This window comes from Erpetoichthys calabaricus, chromosome 14 (assembly GCF_900747795.2).
Source record: "Erpetoichthys calabaricus chromosome 14, fErpCal1.3, whole genome shotgun sequence".
Taxonomy (NCBI): Eukaryota; Metazoa; Chordata; class Cladistia; order Polypteriformes; family Polypteridae; genus Erpetoichthys; species Erpetoichthys calabaricus.
In genome coordinates this window covers 98,274,664-98,299,695 of record NC_041407.2, presented here as the reverse complement: position 1 = coordinate 98,299,695, position 25,032 = coordinate 98,274,664, and the positions used below count along the sequence as shown (strand labels likewise).

Genomic DNA, 25,032 nt, shown 5'->3' with positions numbered 1-25,032 from the left:
GGTTTCCTCCGGGCGCTCCGGTTTCCTCCCACAGTCCAAAGACATGCAGGTTAGGTGGATTGGCAATTCTAAATTGGCCCTAGTGTGTGCTTGGTGTGTGTGTCCTGCGGTGGGTTGGCACCCTGCCCAGGATTGGTTCCTGCCTTGTGCCCTGTGTTGGCTGGGATTGGCTCCAGCAGACCCCCATGACCCTGTGTTCGGATTCAGCGGGTTGGGAAATGGATGGATGGATGGATGCTAATTGTGGAATAAAATACTTTGCATGCTAGGAAAATCCAAATTACTTTTTCACTAGCAGAATTGTTACGGTACAAACCTATCAGGTTGTTGTAGGCCGTCACACTAACTGCACTTCAATAAAAGTCATCCACCTGAAGCTAACCATGTTTAGGCCCAGCCAGTACTTGAATGGGATACAGGAAAAACTTGGGTTGCTGCTGGAAGAGATGTTGGTGACACCATCTGGGGGCGCTTACTCTATATGGTCTGTCTGTGGATCCCAATGTCCCAATGCAGTAATGGGGAAACTGTGCTGTGAAAATTGGTGTCATAGTTTAAAAAATTGTAAAATGGAGGTTCTGGCTTTTTGTGGTCATAAAAGATCTCTGGCCATTTTTCAAAAAGAATAGGGCATTTCCTGATGTCCTGGCTAAATTGCCCACCATGGCCTGGTCATTCTGACCCCCTAATCATCCCCTGTCTATCTCTTTCACCATTTCACCACCTAATAGCCAATGTGTGGTGAGCATCTTATTGCATAAATGGCTGCTGCTACACCATCCAGGTAGATGCTATACATTGGAAGTGGTTCAAGTAGCTCTCCACTGTCTATGTAAAGCACTTTGAGTAGGTTAGAAAAGTGTTATATAAATGTGCTTTATTATTATTATTATTATTATTATTATTAGTAGTAGTAGTAGTAGTAGTAGTAGTAGTAGTAGTAGTAGTAGTAGTAGTAGTAGTACTAATATTATCAAATAAGTATGGGCACAAATCAGGACACATGTCAAATGCAAATCGTGAGAAGACATATAGTAGGCCTTTATATTCTATAGTTTAGTGTTAGAATATGCCACATAACTCCAAAGCTGTGTAACGGCCACCTCCCCTGGAACCTACAGTTTTAAAAGTAAAAGTGAAAAAGTGCTTCTTCAGGGTGATGCCGTAGAAGAATCAATTATAGTTTCCAAAAGAAAGGTCCACAATCTTAAAATTAAGGGTCCCTGAGTGGTTCTTCAGAAGGATGCCTTAGGGGAACCATTTTTGGTTCCCCAAAAGACCCATCCACATGAACATTCCAAAAAGACTCTTTTATCTATTTACATCCGTAACAGGATCCATACTGTAAATAACCACAAACAGATGATAACAGATTAGTGAAATACCAGTAGCTCCTGATTTTAAAAGGACTCTCATACACACAGATGCACAGGCTAAGTTCAGGTTTTCTTGTCCTGGTAGGTAGCCTACCATCCATTAAATATTTCAGTTTTTTTCCACACATTAGGCAGTTTTTCAAAGCACAAAGCGTCAATTTCATATGCAAAGAACCCATCTCAGAATTAAATGATGCTTTGTCAAGCAACAGATCTATGGGGAACCACACAACACAGTAATAAATCCTACAATTCCATTAAATAACCAGAATTGTTTAAAGTGTAAAAAAGGAAGAATGAATCATTAATTATTTATTTAGATCTTAACAGGCACCATAAATAACCATGATAAATAATAACAGAGTTATGAAACACCAATAGGTTCCTGAAATACCAAAAGATTTTAAAAGGACTTTTGCTGCATACAACAACACAGGCTAAGTTTAGGTTTTCTTGATCTGTATGTTAGTTGCTATGTAACCTACTAGATGTTAAACATTTCTTTTTTGTCCACATATTTGAATTCTTTTCAAAGTCCAAAGAAACATTTTTCCCCATGTCTGAAAGATGTATATGTTGAATTTATGATTTTAACTGACCCTGTGTGGTATGGCGGTAAAGTAGTATGGTGTCATGAGTATGAATTCTAGGCCTGGTTGTTTTTTGCGTGAAGTATACTCTTACAAATTAAAGTGCCAGAGTGGTTCTTCCAGCAATGCCACTGCTGGGGAACCATTTTTGGCTCCCAAAAGCTCCATCTGTATAAAGACTTCAGAAAGAACCTTTGTTTATTTTGATCAGTAACAGGTTCCATAAATAGACATACTATAGATAATAACAAATTTGTGAAATACAAATGGGTTCCTGATTTCATGCTGCATACAATAATACAAAGTGACTTCAAGTTTTCTTGACCTGTTTGTGTAGGTAGCCTATTATACAATAAATATTTCAGTTTTCTTCAGATATTAGGAACTTTTCAAATTCTTTAAAAAGCAAATGTCAATAGCACTTCCCAGAGTGAAATTGCTCTTTGTCAAGCAATGAGTCTACAAGGAACCACAAAACCCAGTGAAGTGCCATTAAGGAACCATAATTTTAAAGAATGTAATGAATATGTTTGCATATTGGGAGTCAATCGATTTTGTATGCATATTTTTTGGGATGTGGAATTAACTAACTCCCGTTATTCACAGAAGCAGGAGGCTATGAGTACACTCAGTCTATTTATTTTAGCATATTTAGTGTATTACATATTTTTATTCTATTCTTTTTTAAAATTATACTTTCAATTGGATCCCCTGTATTCTGTATTTTTGTTATGGTATGTATTTGAATTGCCCTTGAAGATTAATAAACGTATCTAATTTAATCTAATCTAAGATAAAACAGTGACGTTTGAACCCAGTCCCCTGGAGCCCTTGCTATTGCACCATCACCGAAAGAGTCGCGTCCAGGAGACCATTATCATCATACACGTATACTACATCTGAAGGAAAGGATTTGGCTTTGCTGGAAATTGAATTTTGCGTGTACCTTTATTGTAGTCTCCGGCAGGTTGAGCGCCGCGGCCAGCTCACAGCGCCTCGGTCTTGACACGTAGCTTTCCTTGCAGTATTCCTGCTCCAGGTGGGCGAGCTGCTCCCTCGTGAACGCCGTCCTGTGCCTCCTCGTTTGATCCATCCCACCGTGGAAAGAGCCTCGAGAAGCCGAAGAATCCTCTTCGACTGGATCGGGGTCCCCGGACCCCTTTATTGCCACGTGGGAATCTCTGTCTTCGGCCACTGTTAAAGATGTTACCGAAAGGAAATAATCACAGTTTTTAACTAATGAAAAATAAAAATGTTTCAAGTATCTATCATACAATGTATTAAAATGTATTTCACTAATCAACAGCTTCGTAAGTCAAATTCCTGTTGCAATAAACACGTCATTCACACTATTGTAATAAAAGCACAACAGTAATTACATAGTGTATTGTCTGTGCATGCAGAACAATACAAACAATTAACAACATTAGTTGTATAAAAGATGTAAAATGACTATTTTTTGTTTATAAAATTATACACTTACACATTGAGCTTTTATGGAAGTGCGCACCGCATACACAAATATCCTCCTGATGAAAGTATATATCCCAAAATTTGTATAAGAAAAAGACAAGGAATAAATGTCCCACTGGGTGTTTAAAAAAGTTCTCAGTGACAAAGTCAGAATTCCAGACAACTGCAGAAAAGCGAAGCAAGTTATTCAGTGAGTCAATTCAAGCCAGAAGAAAACTGGAAAAGTGCGGCATCTCCTCTCAGCTGTTGCGCGTGTGTGTTTTCTCCCGCTGTTTGCTTCAGACTTCAGTCATGCTTGTTTACTCTGGGGAAACCCTAAGTGCCAGTTGCTTTTTATATCGCTTGGGTCGTGATATCTTCCTATAATAGTGAGACGAGGTCTATCCGCCGCGGCGCCGCCTTGATACTGGGACATGAGGAGGTGTTAACAACCCTTCGGTCACAAGATAGTCTTTGTACTTTTGTTATGGTGAATGAAAAAGACCACCTTCTTTTTATTGTAAAAGAGGCTCATCTATTGTGATAAGCTAAACGCTATTGTTCTGGTACGTTTGAAGTTTGTGTTTTGGAGGCAAATCATGCGAGTTTTCCGATACCACGCTCTGAAAGTTGAAATCAGAAAATAATTCGGCTAAGCGATATAAGCAGTGATATGAAAACTTTTTTACGGAAAATATTAAAAATATAGACCTTCACCTATTTGTGCAACATGTACTTTTCAACAAGTAACACTCTTAAAAATAATAACACTTTATTGGGTTGTGTGGTTCCTCTCAGAAACATTGCTTAAGAACCATTAGACTTCATATACAAGTTCGTTCTTTGGACTTTGAAAAGGTTCCTAATATGTGGACAAAACACAAATGTTTAATGTAGACTCTTACAAATTAATGTGCCAAAGCGGTTCTTCCGTTCCCAAAAAACCCATCCACGTAAAGGTTCCAGAAAGACCATTTATTATTTTGGTCCTTAACAGATTTGTGGTTTTTAAAGGACTCGTAATGACACAAGTTTTCTAATTTTGTTAGTGTCTGGCTTGGTACCGCATACCTAACAAAAAAGATTTTTTTTTTTCAACATATTAGGATGTTTTTAAAAGCACAAACAACCATCTTCATATACAAAGAATCCGTCCCTGGATGAAATTATGTGCTTGATCAAGCAATGGTGCTAACAGGAACCACACAACTTAGCAAAGAGCTATAAAGTGCCATTAAAGAACCAAGACGTTTAAGAGTGATGTGGTAGGCTATAGTATAAGATACAATATATCAACAAAACCCGAACTTAGCCTGTTTTAAGAGATGTTTAACAATAAGGAACCATTTGATATTTCACAGCTCATGTGGAACCTGATACGAATATAAATAAGTAAAGGTTATTTCTGGAAACTTCATGTTGATGGTTCCTTTTGGAAACCAAAAATGGTTACCTTATGGGATCGCTCTGAAGGATCACACTGGCACCTTTAAATAATGTGCAAGCATTGATTGAATATTTATGGTCCATTCGTTTTGTGAAAACGTCAAAAGCTGCCCTCTCACGGATCCGTTTGTTGCCAGTTCACAAAACATGCAATCATCTGGTAGTAAACCAGAGTGTGCAAGAAACTCTCATGGGCACGTGCAGAACCTTTTTCAGACACCCATGGGGTAACCGAAACAGGGTTAAAAATTAAGATATTTGTGTGAGTAAGTAAGTACATTTTACTTATACTTTTCAAGAACAAATGTCACAAAGTGTTTTACAAGCAGTCATCACGGGCACTCGCACAAAAACGAGTAAATAAGTTAATGAATTCAAGCCAGTAAAATGTTTAGACGCACACAATAAAATGTAATAACACATATATTACTGTACTTTTAGATGTATAGTATAGGCCAGACGTATGAGTAAATATTCAGTTTCCATTATAGCAAACGGACTGAATGTAATATGCAGGAGAAAACTGACTCCCTATATTTCTAAAAGTTCTATTATGCGCATACCGCTCTATTTACAAATAATTATATACCTGTTAGGAATCTATGTTATGACTGCAATACTACTTACAAGCTTAACCATTTTACCCAAATTAATATCATTTACCGTAATTAAAGCTTATTTTTTTATCCGCTGTTATAATTTATGTTAGTGAGAGTGGTGTTTAAGTTTGCCGGAGGGATTACAAAAGCGTAAGAAATATAAAAAAGAATTTTACAAGTAGTAGTATATTTATAGACAATTAAAAATCTGTTGCCGATCTCAGCTCGCAGGTTTCTTATTATGAAGTCATAATGTCAACTGTGTTCTTAGTGATTGAAGTAAGATTATAATTAAAATGTTTTGAAGATGATTGCATTGCCTATAAACTTTTCAAAACACAACATTAAATAGACTACACACAGAACTACAGACGGTAAGCAGAGCTATAATGAACCCACCGCATCTACTCTCAAAGTAAGTCTAGCAGAATTAATATTTTGCTTTGCAATGAGTAATTTAATCCTAATTCCATATTTTGTGTTAAGTATCTACAGCTCCACATCATAAGTTACTAATTACAAGTGTTCTTCTTAGAGTGATCTGTATGCCACTGACTAGTATTTTATTTTCTATCAGAGTAGACGCTAAGAAACAAAATATAGAAAAAAATAGATATTATTAAAGCGAGTTAACATTCGATCATCCGTTTTTGCTATAATTCAAATTTAATTCATATAGAACAAACTAAAAATTTCAAACCGGGTTATCTAAAGTTATTTTTTATGCTTTATTTTTTTTCGAAATCACTCCAGATTTATTATCTTGTGCAAGAAGCTGGATTAGACTGAGAAATCGCGCCATTATTTTAGTTATGTATTGTGCAAACCAATTTCTTTAAAAATTCAAGAAGGAACTGTTTAGCCGCTTACCATGTAATTTGCTGTTTTAAATTATCAAATCGATACTAGTTGTTGGTTAATGATATCTAACCATGCGAGACAGCGAGTTTTCAACGTTTTTTTTTTACTGCGATTTTTATCATTTTTGCAATAAACTAACAGTGTTAATTCTTCAAGTGAATAAGATAAATGTTGGAAAGGATACTGTTCTAAATAAAGTTCAATCATTTCTTCGATTGTCCTGTTGTAATGTAAGCTAATAAGAAAGCTGCAAATTAGACGGAATCATTACCCATTGGCGTCGCATTGATTGCATGCACAACAATAGACTTTTCATCAACTGTAGTCCGATTTACAGCCTAAGTAGGTCTCCTGACTATGAGAAAAAAATGGTTATTTTGAAGGTTAGAGAATAGGAAGCGTCAAGTATCGAATGAATGTCTTGCAAATTACTGGCGCGTTAGGACCTTAAGCTTAATCCTTCTTTCTAACATTAATATGAAGACGTCTTTCTTTCCTTGCTTTTTGATGTCTACCTATAACGTCAGCCCTTTCAAACTACAGTAAATTTAATTTGGTTGGTTAGAAAAAAAAAACAATTAGCTAATGTGGTAATTCGCCTGATGAAATTAAAACACGCGTATAGAGGGCGCCACATTGTTGGTTTCATGTTTCAGTTTTTCGAAACCTGCCAGTTGATAATTAAGACGAATCTCATTTATCCGACTGCGATTAAGACCACGGCACAACGCACAGGAGATGTATAGGACTAGAACATCTGTCGGGCAATGGTAGTGCTGCTGGGTCGTACTAAGGAGACTATACGGTTTACGTCTCGGGTCATCGAAAATTGCATGATCTCCCCGTGTCGGCGTGGGTTTGCTCCGAGTGTTCCAGTTTCCTCCCACTGTCCAAAAACATGCAGGTTAGGCGACTTGGCGATTCTAAATTGGCCCTAGAGTGTGTGTGGGGGGATGAAGAGTGCGTGTGTTAGCAATGCGATGGGCTGGTGCTCTGTTCCCTGCCTTGAGTCCCATGTTCCCTGGGATAGGCTCCATCAGACCCCCATGACAATGACTGACTGACATTTCTGTTTCAGTGGTAGAAAGAGAAGTTTGTTTGGATTAAGAAATTCTACATTTTAGGAAAACTGACCCTATGTGACTGTGACAGCCATGTCAGAAGTTTTCTTACTTTTTATTTTTCTTGCTTGTCAGTCGTTCTGGTTTGTGTTCAGAACATATTGCATTTATTTATTTAAAGAGCTTCAAAGCCATATAAAGTTCTTTCTGCCTATCTAATGGATTAGATTGCTGGATGGGTGGGTAAATGAATATCTCCATTTGTGAGAGCAGCTTGGGTGATGTTCTGAGTGGTCATCTCTGTGCTAGAAAGACCACACAAACAAATCCACTTTGACATTTAAAATGTAAACCTAAAATTCAATAAATATTTCAACTGCTGTGGCATGAAAGGTTTTTGCAGGTATACAAGTGATCTTTACTTTTAAAAAGAATGATTCTGTAATGGCACTGGATTGTGTGGTTCCTCACAGAACCATTTCTTGAAAAAGAACCGTTTCATTCAGCACTCTTAAAAATAAAGGAGACAGAGTGATTCTTCTCCCATATAAGGGAGCCATTTTTTGTTCCCAAAAGAGCTATCCCAAAGAAGGTTCTAGAAAGAACCTTTATTTATTTAGATCCCTAACAGGCTCAATATGGTATAGATGGTAATCAACTTTACATGCAAAGGACCCTTCCCAGAATGAAATAGTTCTTTGTCATTGTCAAGCAATGGGTCTCTGAGTCTATGAGAAACCACACAACCTAGTAAAGAAGCATATACTGCCATTAAAGAACCAGTATTTTTAAGAGTGTGGAGAGATTTCTTTGTGAATACAATTGGCTCTTTGGGATTTGAAAATGCTCCCAATATGCGGTCTACCCAGGATTTGAACAATATCTCCACATCTCTGTGTTATATACAGCAAGAGACCCTTAACAAGGAACACACTGTTAACTGTCTCTTCATGGTTGTTAATGGAATTCTTTCCTAAACCTTCATGTGGATGCATCTTTTGGGAGCCTAAAATGGTTGCCCCATAGCATCACTCTGAAGAACCACTATGACATCTTTATTTTTAAGAGTGCAGGTGCATTCATTTGTCGTTTCTCCAGGAGTGCTTGTAGCTCTGCGCATGGATTTACCCTGTGATTGAATGTAAAGTTAGGTCCCTGCCTTGCACACCGTGCTGCCTGGACAGGGTTAATAGACCCACGAATCTCAAATGGATAAATGGGCATGATACTTGCTGAATGGGTTTAGAAAATAAAAGGATGGATGGAATATTCATATAGCGCTTTTTTCTGGCTTCCTGAATATCTAATGCCTTTGCATATAAAATAAGTTATATGTCAATCTTTAATTGTATGGAATCTCCGTTAAAATTAAAATTAAAAAATGGAACCTGATTCGTTTCTTCCAAAAATCTGTCTAGTCCCTTAATCCTCTTACACAGTCCAAAACGAAGATCTCATTCTTCCGGGTGATGCCGTATAAGGAACAATTTTTGGTTCTCAAGGGAACCATAAATATTAGGGTTTTAAAATTACAATTAATTTAGATCTGTAACAGTTTTTTTTATCAATAACTATGAACATATTTGTGAAATACCAACAGGATATTGATTTTTAAAGGGCCCTTCCTTAAAGCAGGCTAAGTTCAGGTTTTCTTAATCAGTTAGTACCCTGCTTGGTAACCTACAGATTGTTTTGTCCATATATTGGGGACTTTTCCAAAGCCCAAAGAACAAACGTCATACGTAAAGAAACTTTAGGAGGAAATAGTTCCTTGCAAAACAACGGACAAAGAACTACACGACCCTTCAGTAAAGTATCATTAGTATTTTTAAGAGGGTTAAATAGTGTGCTTTGTCATGCTTGGGTCACAGATTTGCACAGAGACACAGGAGGTTGTAGAAAAAAAGGAACTTTATTCAAAGCACTGCAAACAAACATTTGTCTCTTTTCAAAAGTTTAAACGTGCTCCTCCATGACAAGTCAGAGATGACAGTCCCGCCAGGAGCAGAGAATGTCAGAGAGAGAAAGAGAGAGAGAGAGAAGCAAAACAATCAATTCCAAAACTGACAGGCGCTGTACAAGGCTTTTAAGTAAGCGGAGTACCGCGCGAGAGGTTTATCGCGCGTTATAGCGCAAGCAGGGCCGAATTTATATGAAAAGAGGCCCTAGGCTATTCCACTTATGAGGCCCTTTCACCTTCCATTTTTAAGTTTGTAAATTACATGAGAGATAATAAAATTTTGCTAACAATTTGAATGTAGACCCCTCTTGATCTTGAGGCCCTAGGCTGAAGCCTAGTTAGCTTATAGGAAAATCCGGCCCTGAGCGCAAGTAAGAAAGGTAAGGAGCAATGTGAAGGTAGACTGTCAGCTGTTTCAGGGGTTTTCCCAGGGGCATCTGTGTCCTCTGAGGGTGCGATCAGCGCTCCAGCTTACAGCTTGTACCAGCTAGAATACAGGTCCCCTAGCATTCAGGGATTAAAGATGAGGGTTTGAGTATCTCAAGATAAAGTGAGGGTTTGAATCCCTTCCACAGAAACCCAGAATCCAGTCTTTGAAGATAACGGCATATCAACCGACCAGACGTCTTTGCTCGCGGTCGATGAGTTTAAAAGCGAATTTGAACCTTAAAAGCACGCCGTTACTGGTATACAAAATGGGCAAAAAGCAATAAAACATATAAGCCAACGTATACCCATATAAGATTAAAATAACTGACTGTCCCAGTCGCCTCGCAGAGCCTTATTTCGTGCTATTTTTTACACGAGGTTCAGCACATTTGTATCATATGATATACCTTTTCTGAGAAAAATTAATTGCTTCTCGAGTCTCCCGAGACCTGAACAGTTCTGTGATACAACGAGCAAAGACAGGAGAGTTAGCGCACTAAAGAATGAACTGAAAGAAGAGAAAACTAAACCTGGAACGAAAGAAACGTCAAAGAAGTGCTTGGTGTCGTTTTATGCAGAGTTCGCGCAGAAGAAACCATTAAAAAAGATATTTTAGGGAGAGGGGCTGAGACAGACTTGTAAGGATGGAAGGCAGGAACCGGGACATGGAATTTGGAAATTTAGAAGGAAATTAGATCTTACGATTACACTGATTTGGTTGTTTTAGAATGTAAAATGACTCTGTGATGGCTTGCTACTCGTTCAGGGATTGTTCCTACCTACACCCGTTGCGTGCTGGAAGAGGCTAAGGCTGCTTGGCGACGCTTGAATCAGCGGATTTAGAAAATGAAATAAGAGAAATAATGAAGTATTTACTTACATGCCGGTGTTCTGGTATTTTTTTAATCGCATGCACACCGGCAGCCTTCGCGTCCAGTCAATGTTCTGACCGAGACGGACGGGAGAAAAGCATAACTTGGACAAGAACATGATTTAAGTGGGTGAAGTGCATTTAAGATAATTTAATTTTACTGATATAAAAAAATTCTATATTGATTTATAGTCGTGGCCAAAAGTTTTGAGAATGGTTTTCACAAAGTTTGCTGATTCAGTGTTTTTAAATCCTTTTGTCAGATGTTTTTGTTTCTGGGTTTTTGTTTGTCCACACTCCTCTTGAGGACTGACCACAAGTTCTCAATGGGATTAAGGTCTGGGGAGATTCCTGGCCATGGACCCAAAATTTCAATGTTTTGTTCCCCGATTCCCTTAGTTCTCACTTTTGCCTTATGAGCATGGAGTTCCATCATGCTGAAAAAGGCATTGCTCATCATCAAACTGTTCTTGGTTGGGAGAAGTTGTTCTCAGAGGATGGTTTGGTCCCATTCTTTATTCATGGCTCGAAACTGGGGCACCACCTGTGCCGAGCTTGCTCAGGAATGGCAGCAGGCAGGTGTGAGTGCATCTGCACGCACAGTGAGGAAAAGACTTTTGGAGGATGGCCTGGTGTCAAGAAGGGCAGCAAAGAAGCCTAGAAAAACATCAGGGACAGACTGATATTCTGCAAAAGATACAGGGATTGGATGGCTGAGTACTGGGGTAAAGTCATTTTGTCTGATGAATCACTTTTCCAATTGTTTGGGACATCAGGAAAAAAGAAGAAAAGGTGAGTGCTACCATCAGTCCTGTGTCATGCCAATAGTAAAGCATCCTGAGACCATTCATGTGTGGGGTTGCTTCTCAGCCAAGGGAGTGGGCTCACTCACAGTTTTGCCTAAGAATACAGACATGAATAAAGAATGGTACCAAAACATCCTCTGAGACCAGCTTCTCCCAACCATCCAGGAACAGTTTGGTGACCAAAAATGCCTTTTCCAGCATGATGGGGCACCGGGCCATAAGGCATATAAGCACTAAGTGGCTTGGGAAAGAAAATGTTGAAAATCTGGGTTCATGGCCAGGAATCTCCCCAGACCTTAATCCCATTGAGAACTTGTGGTCAGTCCTCAAGAGGTGGGTGGACAAATAAAACCCCACCAATTCTGACAAACTCCAAGCATTGATTATGCAAGAATGGGCTGCCATCCGTCAGGATTTAGCCCAGAAGTTGATTGACAGCCTGCCAGGGTGAATTGCCGAGGTCTTGAAAAACCAAAAAGGGCCAACACTGCAAATATTGACTCTTTGCATAAACTTAATGTCATTGTCAATAAAAGCTTTTGAAACTCATGAAATGCTTGCAATTATAATTCAGTATACCATAGAAACATCTGACAAAAAGATTTAAAAACACTGAAGCAGTAACCTTTGTGAAAACCAATACTTGTGTCATTCTCAAAACCTTTGGCCACGACTGTACAGTGATGCTGTTATAAGATTTCATAAGATGTACTTATACACTTTTTTTTTGTCTTTGCCTCCTGACTCACTAGTATGATCCATCTAGACTCTAAAATACATTTTTAGGCCATTTTTGGGAAATATTTTGTACAGGAATTTATACCCTTATCATAAAGAGTAATCTAATTGAAGTCTTCAGGACAAAGGAAGTCTTGTATGTGCCACATCAGCTGGCACCAGGGGTTCACCCCCTAATGGAATATGAGGGGTCAAAATTACTCTTTTTCAATTAACTTTGAAAAAATGGGGGTCAATATATAATATAATAAAGTATCTATCTATCTATCTATCTATCTATCTATCTATCTATCTATCTATCTATCTATAAGCATGTGGAGTGTCACTTTATGCTATTTTGAGATTGTTGATCAAGAATACAATTTTTTTGACATTTGATTCTTTCCCAGTGGTTCTAGCCACCCAGTAGGTTAAAAATGGCAGATATCAAATATAAGTATGTATCATTTTAGACCATTTAAGGTTGGTGATTACGAATATAGTGTTGTTTTTGAATTCTGATCCTTTACTAGGGGTCTAGCCCTCTATTGACCTCTACCAAAAGATGAAAAATGACACATTTTATTACAATTAAGAATATTTACTTTTAAACATTAAACTGAACACAATTATTTGAATATTTCAAATATTTGTTGCAACTGCTCTTCTTCATTATGTACTTCTACCTCATTAAGTAAATCATTACATTTTTTATGAATATACCAAATTTGGGTGGCTCGCACTAATTCAGACTGTTATTCATTTGCAATAACTTTTGCCTAAAATGTAAGTAAATTTAATTAAAAAATTGTTATAAAATTGTCCAGGAAATAACTTAAAAACTACAGTTGAATGACTGGCCTCTGGTGTAGAATGGGAAGCCTATTCTGTCCTAAGAAATAAAACTCTGCAAAGGACAGAATTTATCAAAAATAAGTGGATGGCTAGTGAGGTGGTCTTTTGGAGAAATCGTTTATATTTTAAAAAGATTAATATGAATACTAAGTACACTCTTTCAAGTCTTTAATTGATTAAGGCTTGTTTATATAGTATGCTTAAAATCAAATTCCCTTTTTAATGGACAATAGGTAAGCAATTATCTAATCTGTGCACTATTTCTTTTTTGAATTGTAGAGATTTATGTTAAATGATGAAAATTTGGTTTTAATGGTTGAAATAGGTGTAAGTAATTAAAATGGAAATGTGTATACGCAACTGAACTGAACAATATATTAGGGAAATGGCATTGCATTTCTTTCATTCACATGGTGAGTGGAACCTTTATGCAAACCAATAATACAAAGCAATAATACCCGTTTTTGTTTATTTGAACCCTTTTCTAGAAATGTATATAAATATAAATATATAAATAAAAGTGGTCATTCTCTTGTGATTTCTTCTTTGACATCTGTTCGTTTTTCTCTTTCTGCATTCAATGAGTCTTTCATTGACGCCATCATTGCTCAACGAGTGCTACGTCTTCTATTGGGCACTGGTGCACTGGCCACTGCCCATTTGGCCCTTACATGTATGCCATGCTAACCCCAACTTGATTTAGGAGGCACTCCCTTCTCTAATACAGGCATGTTTGTGAATAGCTTCAGCTTCCATTTACCGGATGGCACACGTACCTCAGGCTATTCTGTCTGTGCTTTGTTTTGCTCATCGTCTTGTGCTTATTTCATTGCCACCATTTCTTCAAATCAGTTTGAGAACACGTAAACATTTTCATTTCACGTCTTGCCATTTCATGGAAACGAACACTGCTTGCTGCAAATAGATGTATACTGTATTTAGCATGATGCAATGTGTTAGTAAGTCAAGTTGATCTTTGCCTTGCATGGCATATCCATTTTTGTATGCACACTATTTCAAATTTATAATTGATTCAGGCCTGTTTATATTCTTAAAATCAAAATCCTTTTTAATAAGCAACAGGTAAGTGTATATATATATATATATATATTGTAAGAAGAATGAGTCGAAGACATCACAAAGGTTTGGGGCAGCCACCCGTATATTATGCTTGGCTGCAATTGCTCTTTTTAAATACACGAAGTTAATCGTTCGGAGTCCAAAACAGAACTGACTCTTAGGAGACAATATGGCAGTTTTAAAGGCCCAGAAGGGAATGACGTCTTCATCACAGGAAGTGGGAGTGGTATCCTGGTGTTCGGAAGTGACGTCATCCTTGGGGCCATCCAGAGGCGGGATTTCCCGGGACAGGTCTGCAAGGGACTGAGAGAGATAGTCAGTACACTCCGCCGCCCCCTGGCCTGGCATAGAATTACAAGTGTCTAGGCCCTTCAGCTGTTTCCCATGTGCACGTGTGTGACAATATATATATTGTTTATTTGGATGATACGGGTAATACAAGCAGTCGCATCAGTTCAAATACAATTAGTTATGTGAATGAATATGTATAAATGAATGTGAGCATGCTGGACTTTTATTCTGCACAAGATTATTATTATTTGGCAGACATCTTTGCCCAAATCACTTACTAGATTAGCATATTTTATAATTGTTTACATTATTTATTGTACGGTTTATGCACAGACAGGTTAAATGATTTGCCCAGGGTCTCAAAGGTAGAATTGAATACTGTACGTTTAAAGTCCGATGAGAAGTTATTTCTCCAGGTCTCACTGGCTGACTTTTTAATCTCTAATGGCAGCATTTTCTCTCACCTACTCTCTCCTTTCATCTGCCCTGGATTTGTTACCTCTTTCCCCTCCTATTTATGTTACCTGCTCTTTCCTTTTCAGTTCCACACCGGATAGAGAGCTGAAACGTTGTGTCTTAAACCTTCTTTCCTTTTTAGCACGGTAATAACCATTAATCGTTTTTTTCCTTTTGCAGATACACACTGAGACAAGTCCTCCACTAACTCCATTAATGAGAAACTATGCCATAACGTCTGTTTTGGCTGGCATGTTGACTGGGTGTGTGGTACTTTGCCAGTTAGGATTTGCTCCAGGTCTTTGCATACTGCAAATAATCAAATACAAATAATAATAATAATACTGCATAATCTTTGCAGGGTTCTTCCTACCCCACACTATGTGACTTTTCCTCCCCCACACTATGCAACTCTTCAATTCCATATGGGGGGGTAAACGTTAAAATTATACAAAGTTATTGTCTGTCTGTATACCTGCATTGTTATCAGCATTGTTATCACTCTTTAATTTAATATTGCTCTTTATCAGTATGCTGCTGCTGGAGTATGTGAATTTCCCCTATCTATCTATCTATCTATCTATCTATCTATCTATCTATCTATCTATCTATCTATCTATCTATCTATCTATCTATCTATCTATCTATCTATCTATCTATCTATCTATCTATCTATCTATCTATTTGCATACTGGAGTAACCAGGTGTAAAAAATAAATGGACAAACTGAAAAAGGCAAAATAGTGGCCCATTAACTCTCTTAACAATATTAAGTCCACATTTAATTCATAGGAAATGTTTGTTTACATTTGCAACAATAAAAGGAGAAGCTCCAAAAATTACTACTCCACTTTTTATAGTATGTGTGTTTCAGTACAATTTTTTAATCAGGAGCCAAATTCTGACTACGTGGGGCTTCACACAAAAATCACAACGTCTTTCTCACAAAACCTAAACTGAACAAAATGTTCTTCTCTGTGAAAGTCCTTTTACACAAATTTCCCACTCTCAATCACTTTCTGGGTTAGTTAACTACAGAATTTCCTGGATTGCATTTCTGAAAATGGCTACTTCTAATAATTTCAAGAGTACATTTGTCATGGGCACTGCATCAATGGGGCCTACAGAGGAGAAGCATGCTCACTGCCACGTGAATCTGGTTTTCTATACCATAACTGGCACTGTGTTTTCTTTGTTTGTAAAATGGTTTGGTTAGCAGTGAATGATATAGCTAGATGCTTTCTGATAAATGTATTATTAATCTGTATTAATCAACTTTATTCACTAATCCACTTGACAGCATTTTCTGTTGTGGTGCATTCATGGTATTGGATACCCTCAAAATATAAGACACATTATGTCAGAACCATTTGAGGGACTGGCCTGGAATTCTGCCATCACACCACTCACATCCTCCTTTATAACCTTATGCTCAGTCAAGGACAGGGATTATGTCATCTGCCTGTCACTTTCCTTCAAAGGTTTAATAGAAATGATAAAGAAACGTGGCAGTACCTTATTTAAGAGATTCACAATTTAAAAAAAGATTTAGATGGTACAGTGCTCATGTTGCTGCCTCACAGCAAAGGAGCCCTCCTTGTAGACCCTTGTCTGTATGGGGTTTCTCCCCACATCTCAAAGATGTGCATGTTAAATTGGTATTTCTAAACTGACCATGTGTGGTATGGTAATACAGGTTGGGAGCATGCGTTAATAGGGCATTGCTGCAGACTTAAAAATAAAAGGTGCCAGAATGGTTCATCATAGTTCCATGGTGGAACCATATTTGGTTCCAACAGAACCTTAATTTATTTAGATCCATGTCAGGTTCCTTAAATAGTCATGAATAGGTGACAAAAGGTGTGTGAAATCCCAGTGGATTCCTAATATCCTGATACTTGCAATAACACAGGCTGGGTTCACGTTTTCTTGACCTGGTAGCCCTCTATAGACTCTTACAAATCCTGGTTCTTTAATTGCATTTTATGGTTCTTTATTGGGTTGTATGGTTCCTCATAGAACCTTTGCTTGACCAGCACCATTTCATTCTGGGAAGGGTTCTTTGCATATAAAGTTGGTTCTTTGTGCTTTGAAAAAAATTCCTAATGTTTATAGAAAAACTTAAATCTTTAATGTATGATACACTATATTCCTATAAGGAGCCTAACAGATTAAGAAACCCTGGACTTGGCCTGTGTTATCGTGTGCAATGAGAGTCCTTTTAAAATCAGGACCCATTGGTATTTAACATATCTATTACTATCTAATCATAGTTATTTATTGTATAGCACTTGTTATGGATCTAAATCAATAAAGTTTTTTTCTAGAACCTTCATGTGGCTGGGTCTTTTGGGAAACAAAAAACGTTCCTCTATGCCATCACTCCAAAGTACCACTCTGGGACCTTTATTTTAATGAGTGCACAACATCCTTTAGACTAAATGTGGTGGGAGCTCAACAGTAAGCCAAGCACCCACTTGACAGGAATGGTATTCATTTCACTGTTCTGTGACATAATGTATGTACTGTGTAATTAAACAGCCATCTTTGTGTTAGTGTCCTGCTAGGACACCACACATTTAATGATTTTGGGCTTTTTGTACATATTAAGAGGTTTTTCAAAGCAAAAAAAAAAAAAAACAACCTCATATGCAAAGAACCCTTCCTAGAATTGCATGGTTCTTTATCAGCGAAAAGTTCTATGAGAAATTATTCAACCCAGTAAAGAGCCATATAACCCCATTGAAAAAACAGTATTTTTAAGAGTTTTGTTCATTTCCCCCAATATGTAAAATATATGTGTATTAGGTTAACTGGCGCCTCCAGATTGCCTCAGTATAAGTGAATGTGTAAGGGAGTAAGGATGTCATGTGAGGACTGGTATTGTAATGGTAAGATAAGGACTTGGCTTCACAGACCATAATATAATATAATATAATATAATATAATATAATATAATATAATATAATATAATATAATATAATATAATATAATAACACTTTAGAATGCTGACTCCATTTGAAATCAGTCATTTTTGGCCCTTTCCATACCCCCAGCAGAAAAACGTTTAAAATACAACAAAACTGATAGGGTCTACTGCATGCATGAAAATAACATTGCTGTACATAAATTTCAAATATTTAACGTTGAAAATTTTGTTGGGAAGTACTTAGTTTTGCAATATACATTTGCCCTTATTTGCATGTTGCGTTTGTCACTTTGAAGCTGGGGCATACATAGTGACATGCCTATACTACTTAGCACACTTTAAATTTGAACGTTTATTGTGATATTCTGTATTTACAGAATGTAAGAGAGAGTGTTAATAATCCCAACTTTTTTTTACTTTTAATTACCTTTAGCATAATTTGTTAACCGTTGTGATAATATGAAATTAAAAACACAATTATTTTAATAGGTCATTGAGTAAATTTAGCGTTTGGGTGGCTCTGTGAGAGCCTTCTCTGTATAAGAAGAACTTGCAAAAGCCTCTCCGACTTTGTAGAGACTCGACACGCAAAAGCTGGCTTATGTGAAAACTGAAATAGCTGCACTCTTTAACGTAAAGGTGCCGAAGTGGTTCTTTAGGGTGATACCATGGTAGAACCATTTTTGGTTAGCAGAAGAACAATCCTCATTCAATTTCCAGAAAGAACCTTTATATATTTAGATAAGAAAAAGGATCCATAAATAGCCATGAATAGATGATCAGAGATTTACGAAATCCCAATGGGTTCTTGATATCAAAAAGATTTTCGCTGCATACAATAACACAGAGTGAGTTAAAGTTGTCTTAATATCTTATTATCATGCTAAGTAGCATACTAGATATTAAAGGTATCGGTTTTATCCACAAAGTTGTCATAGTTTCAAATCCCAAAGATGTTTAAAATCCCGCGTTTTACACCACAGTGTATATTTTAAATGTCGTCTATTCTTGAATAAGTATTTATTTGTTAATTGAATGAATCAGTTTCAACTCAAGGTCGTGGAGAACATACAATATAACATAGAAAGTCACAACAGAATAAAACAGAAGGCTAAAGTTTTTAAAACACTGACGTAAATTATTATTGTAATTGTCAATTTAACCACCTGTTAATTGTGGTTAGTTTTTTGACTCCGATTAGTTACAGGTATACTGCCTAGTATGGCTTTCTGTTGTGAACCCGAAATAAGTTATAAATTTCCCAAAAAAAATGTAAAATACACTAAAATTTTACCAAGTCTTTAATGTTTCAATCAAATTTTGCTTAATTTTACTTTTTAAATTTCCTTTATATTTAAGAATGAAAGAAAAATATAAAAATGACAGAAATATACTTCTTCAACGAGTTGAAAAAGCAGTGAATTCACTTTTTGTCATTTAAATGAGAAATAGTAGGTCAAACTATCTTCAAATTACATTGAAATTACACCCCTTATATTGATATTTTTATATGCTGAAAAATGTTCATGTTTCTGTTTCAAATATTCTTTTGTTTCTATGTTATTAGTTATGTTTTTGTCATTAAATAAGAGTGTGCTAAAGAGTACGTTAAACTGAATTTCGCATTTTGTATCTAGAAAAAGTGATTCATTAAACTAAATTGAGTATAATTTTAATTACTGAACGAAGTGGTTATAAGGTTAATTATATTAATCTGAGAAATGATTTGCCAAAATGAATGAACTGAGGATGGTATTTTGTTACAGTTTAGGGAGTTCAGGTGTTGCAAACCCTCAACTTGTTATAATAACGATTCCAAAATAACTTTGAACAAATAGATTCGATAGCACGAAAACAAAACATCTATCGAATATACCTTTAACTATGTACATAGAATTCACTGTGCAAAACTGCTCACATTTAGTTTTGCAATAATAAAACTTTACTCTAATTTCTTTTTGGCTCATTTATAATATACATATAATGGAGGTGTGTACAAATGAGAAATGCATTCCAATCACTTTGACATCTGTTCTATTAACACTTTTTAAGGTATTTAAAATGTTTTAAGTATATTTAAATCACTATTGAAATGTATATTAAAGAGAACGGTGATATTGCGTATTGTATTTAATATACTCGTTATTAATAGGGTAAATAAAACTTTATAAGAAAGGTAACGTGTTTATCTATTTTCTTAACCTGTGCTATCGAGTACACTGCCGATGAAGAATGAATTAGAAATATGTTTAAAGTCTGGATGGAGCTCACTGAAGCAGAATTTTTCTTCTACGTTTTAGTTTAATTTTATTTTATTCTGTTATTTTGTTTGATTGCATGAACAAGCGCTCCTTCCAGTCTTCAAAAACTGCAAAATCTGTTTGCCCTGCGCACATCGGCCTTTTAAAGCCATGCATGTATTTTTTGTCTACTCAGTCATGGTTTTCTTCAGCAGCCTACAAATAATATATTTTTTCTTTTAATCAACTGTGTTTTAAGATTTATTAAAATTGTACTATTTGCGTGCTAAAATACAGAAACATGTTATGCTGCTGCAGGGATAGGCTATCGCTCTTGAGACGGAGAATCAGCTGGAGGCTAAGATATATTGAATATGCTTGTGGATTTGGGTGGATTAATAGACATTTCTGCGAGTGTACGTCTGTTTCTGTTTTCTTATAAGAATGACAATTCAATTTTCATGTTGTTTTTGATATTTGTATACATTTTTCAGATGGAACTTGCGCCGGGTGAGAAGACATAGACTTTCACTGGTTTTGTCAAAAGAGCGACATTCGACAAAACACTGATGTTTCACTGCACCCTGCGTTCTTAAGACAATTAACTTTTCAAGAGAGACAAAGACACACATCACAAGAGAATTAATGTCGAAGAAATATTGAAAATATTTATTGGCAAAGCAAATGACAAAGAAATGGTCTAAAAAAGCAGAACAGTCACACTACAACCCTTTGTTTAAAGTTAAATAAGACCGAAGTAGCCCCGGATACAAAACGCCTGTTCCACTAAAAGAGGCTTTGCTTACAGGTTCTTTTTGGAATGTCCTGCGAGAGGCACTGAATATTTTGTCGTTAAGCGTCTCGGTATGTGCAGTGCCTATCATTGTGCCGCCGTATATAACATGACAGTCAAAAAGAGTTGTCTTGCGTTTTAGTTAGAAATGTGATTGGTGGTATTGACGACATGACACAAATATTATGATCCGCAATCCCTGACCCCTATGTTCGTAGAAAAGAGCCTCCTTCCCTAAATATGAGAATGACATGCGAAAGCAATCTCGTGATAAGGAAGGTTGTGGCCAGTTTGCCAGAAACTGTGTATAAGATGCAGCAATAAACCGACCTGCAATGCTATAGGGCAGAAGAAGGTTAGTTTCATGGTGCGTGGCGTTTGGAAGACATTATCTTTAATTATTTTTGCGGACAATGCATGAGAAGTAACATGACAGTTAATTGAGTTATCATCATGTTGTTGTCAGACATACAGACCATCAGTATTATCCATTGCTACAAATTTAGTGTTTAGAAAAGTGAAGTCATGATATCTGGAGGAAAAGGAACAGTTGCTTTTGTAAGGTTGGGTATGCTGCAGGTTCATCAGTTTATCAAAAATAAATAAATAAATAAATAAAACACAATCATCTTCCACAAATAACCTTCAACGCACAGAAAAATAAGTTTGATAGCCATCTTTAAGGTTTAATTTCTTACAGTGCAAAGGTGTGGGAGTCATTTACAATGCTGCTGCAAATTTATGCTAATTTAGTTTTCTGTGCCATTGTGACTTTACAACAATACAGTCAGTCATTATCCAACCCGCTATAACTGCTGGAGCCAATCCCAGCCAACACTGGGCGCAAGGCAGGAACAAATTCCAAGGAAGGGCGCCAGCCCACCGCAGGGCACACACATTAAGGACAATTTAGGATCGCCAATGCATGCATGTGTTTGGACTATGAGAGGAAACCGGAGCACCCGGGGGAAACTCACGCAGACACTGGGAGAACATGCAAACTCCACGCAGGGAGGAGCCGGGCTGCAAACCCAGGTCTCCTTACTGCGAGGCAGCAGCGCTACCACTGCGCCGCCGTGGCGCCCTACAACAATACAATTATTCACAAAACTATTCTTGCACCATGAAATAATTAACTGATAAACATTGCTTAAAATTAAGTGTATTCAGTGTATTCACGCATTTTCCTCAAAATGTACATCAATTTGAATTTTAAAGGATCGTGAACTCTTTCTCCTGTCCACCTCATTATTGGATCACTTACTCCTTTTGTCTCGATTTCTCTGCGTGAATGAAAACTTTCTAATATTTTGCATGATATCATACAGGTCTCCATTAGTGTTCCTGTAGCCGGGATTTCATTTTTAACTGTAATTGTTCCACATAAATAAGTGAAACTCTATGAAAATGCACAAACTGAAAAAGTCCCACAATGCCAAGCGGACCAGTCCAATCACAATTTTTCAGTGATTTGCTGCCTTGTGACAGAAGATGGCTTAGTCTGCTGTGATTACAGAATACATTGTTCATTAAGGCGTTTTACTGTGAAAAATTAGAGTTAATGCGTGTGAAATGCTGGAAGTTGTTTTACAGTGCATACATCATTCTTGTCAGGTGAGTGAGATACAGTATGGACCCTGCACAAACAATGAAAGTCATTGCAGTTTGTAGCGGTTTGTTAATAGACTGCCTCATGTATCAGTTGCAGTGCCCGTGGTATCCTCCCAAAAAATGTGCACGTTATTTATTTATTTTGCTTCTTCCTGGCACTTATTAATCGACCTACCACAACCAAGCTGCCGCCATTTTATTTTCAATTTCTATCCATTGTCACCGACATTTCTTCAATGTCTTTGCCATAAGGTCGGATTTTCCTCCTTTATCATATAATTGTACATTCCATGTACATTTGCCTTCTCAACATGCCCCTTCTCCAATACTGGAATTTATTTACACACTCAGTGTCTGACAAACGTCAATAATCCTTCGCTGCAATGTTTATTTATTTATTAACTTGATTGTTTGTTTTTTGGAGAACCATTTACTTCAATTATTATTGCATTTCGTAGACTGACATACCGAATGCCCTTATTATTTCTTTATTTAATCTAGATAGATAGATAGATAGATAGATAGATAGATAGATAGATAGATAGATAGATAGATAGATACTTTATTAGTCCCAATGGGAAATTCACAATATAATATAATCTGCATTATCATCAGGGTTCCTAATTTAAAGTTCTCGTTAAATCTTTTGTCGACCACACCTCTTAACATTTTTTCTCACTCAATTTTTTCACCAGTGTAGGGGTCCTCTCTTCTTATATTAATCTTTCTGCAAGCTTTCGAGAAACTGGCCAAAGAGGTTGTTGAAACATAAGTGAGAACAGCATGATTAACTCACTCGCCGTTTGTTATCGAGAAACCGGGCCTTGGTCTCGTTTATTGCTCCACACTGAGCTCAAGTCCCAAACTGGGTTAGACGGACATGTCCCTTTAAGGGAATGTTCTCTATATGGTTTGAGTTTCTTGTGAGCCGAATGGTAATACATTAAATACGCACAATATGTATGAGGAAATTAAAGCCCAAAGTCTATAGGCTCAAATTTGAAACGCTCCATTAAAAAAACAATAAGCAAATTGATGTACTTTGTGGTAAAGTAAACCTTATTAATTGGTAAATGGCTGGCAGGTTGTGGTTGTTATCAGTCAAAAAAAAAAGTACCGTCATACAATTTCGGGAATTTAGGGCACCGCCTGACTGATGCAAAGGTCCATCCATCCATCCATTTTCCATCCCGCTGAATCCGAACACAGGGTCACGGGGGTCTGCTGGAACCAATCCCAGCCAATACAGGGCGCAAGGCAGGAACCAATCCCGGGCAGAGTGCCAACCCACCGCAGGACACACACAAACACACCCACACACCAAGCACACACTAGGGCAGGGGTAGGCAACGTCGGTCCTGGTGAGCCGCAGTGGCTACAGGTTTTCATTCCAACCCAATTGCTTAATTAGAAACCAATCATTGCCAATCTCAGACCTTATTTAATTTTATGGCTTGTTAGTCTGTGCAATGTAAGGCTCTTATATCGTAGATTTTTTTCCTTTCCAAAGATATCATCCAAATGATATGAAGCCTAAAACAGATCATTTTCAGTCTGTCACATTTTTCTATTAAGCGTTTTATTAAATCAAACAGTGCATGATGAACACACACAGATGTAATTGGAAAAAAGATAGCTGGAGAACTGCTGGCTGCTTTGTCTTTTACATCTTATTGCTAATAAGGAGCAATTAAAACACTGAATGCAGCAGTTTAAGATTGAAATAAGCAATTAAGGTTGGAGAACCTTAACAAGCGAGACCACTAAAATGAAGCATCAAAATGTCACTTAAGCAATATGTGCTTCATCAGCAATAATTGAGTTCTCGTTAAGGAACTGGGTTGGAACAAAAACCTGCACATACTGCGGCTCACCAGGACCGACGTTGCCTACCCCTGCACTAGGGCCAATTTAGAATCACCAATCCACCTAACCTGCATGTCTTTTGGACTGTGGGAGGAAACCGGAACGTCCGGAGGAAACCCACGCAGACACGGGGAGAACATGCAAACTCCACGCAGGGAGGACCCGGTAAGCGAACCCAGGGATGCAAAGGTCCACTTCCCTAAAATGTTTTTTGCACTGAGCTTGCTGTCACAGATGATTTGCCGATCGTTTCTACAGTTCCAAACCTCGTTTTGATCTTAATATGTTTCAATAATATAATCTCAATAAAGTCATATTTTGAAACCCGGAAATTGCAAGAAAGCTTTCTTTAGCTCTATATAGGCCATGCACTATTGTAAAATATTGGATGGCTTTTGGTTAGAGGCACAGAAAAGAGATAGATACTCCTAAAGTCCGCCAAAAACTATTTCCGGTTTCCGTCTCATGGATTCTTGACGCAGCCAAACAAAATGCGAAATGCTCTGTTAAAATAAATATACATGCAGCATTCAAACACAACATCTAAGACGTATTCATACTGTATATATCAAACTTTCAATTTGTTACCAACATATTTTTTTTAATTAACAGGTAATGAAAAATATAATAGCCTGTGATGAAATGGCTCTCAGGGCACTGTACTCACTGGTAGGGTTATTAAAGAAGTTCTCCTTCCTACACTCTTAAAAATAATGGTTCCTTAAAGGCACTTTACAGGATTA

General features: G+C 37.2%; 1 protein-coding gene across 1 annotated transcript in view; it reads right to left on the bottom strand.

Moving 5' to 3' along the window:
• Window positions 1-25,032, bottom strand: part of eve1 (even-skipped-like1) — a 34,187-nt gene that overhangs the window by 3,430 nt on the left and 5,725 nt on the right. The window contains exon 2 of the mRNA XM_051936215.1: window positions 2,913-3,202. Coding sequence (XP_051792175.1) covers window positions 2,913-3,202 — 290 coding nt within the window. The remainder of the gene's footprint in view (window positions 1-2,912; window positions 3,203-25,032) is intronic.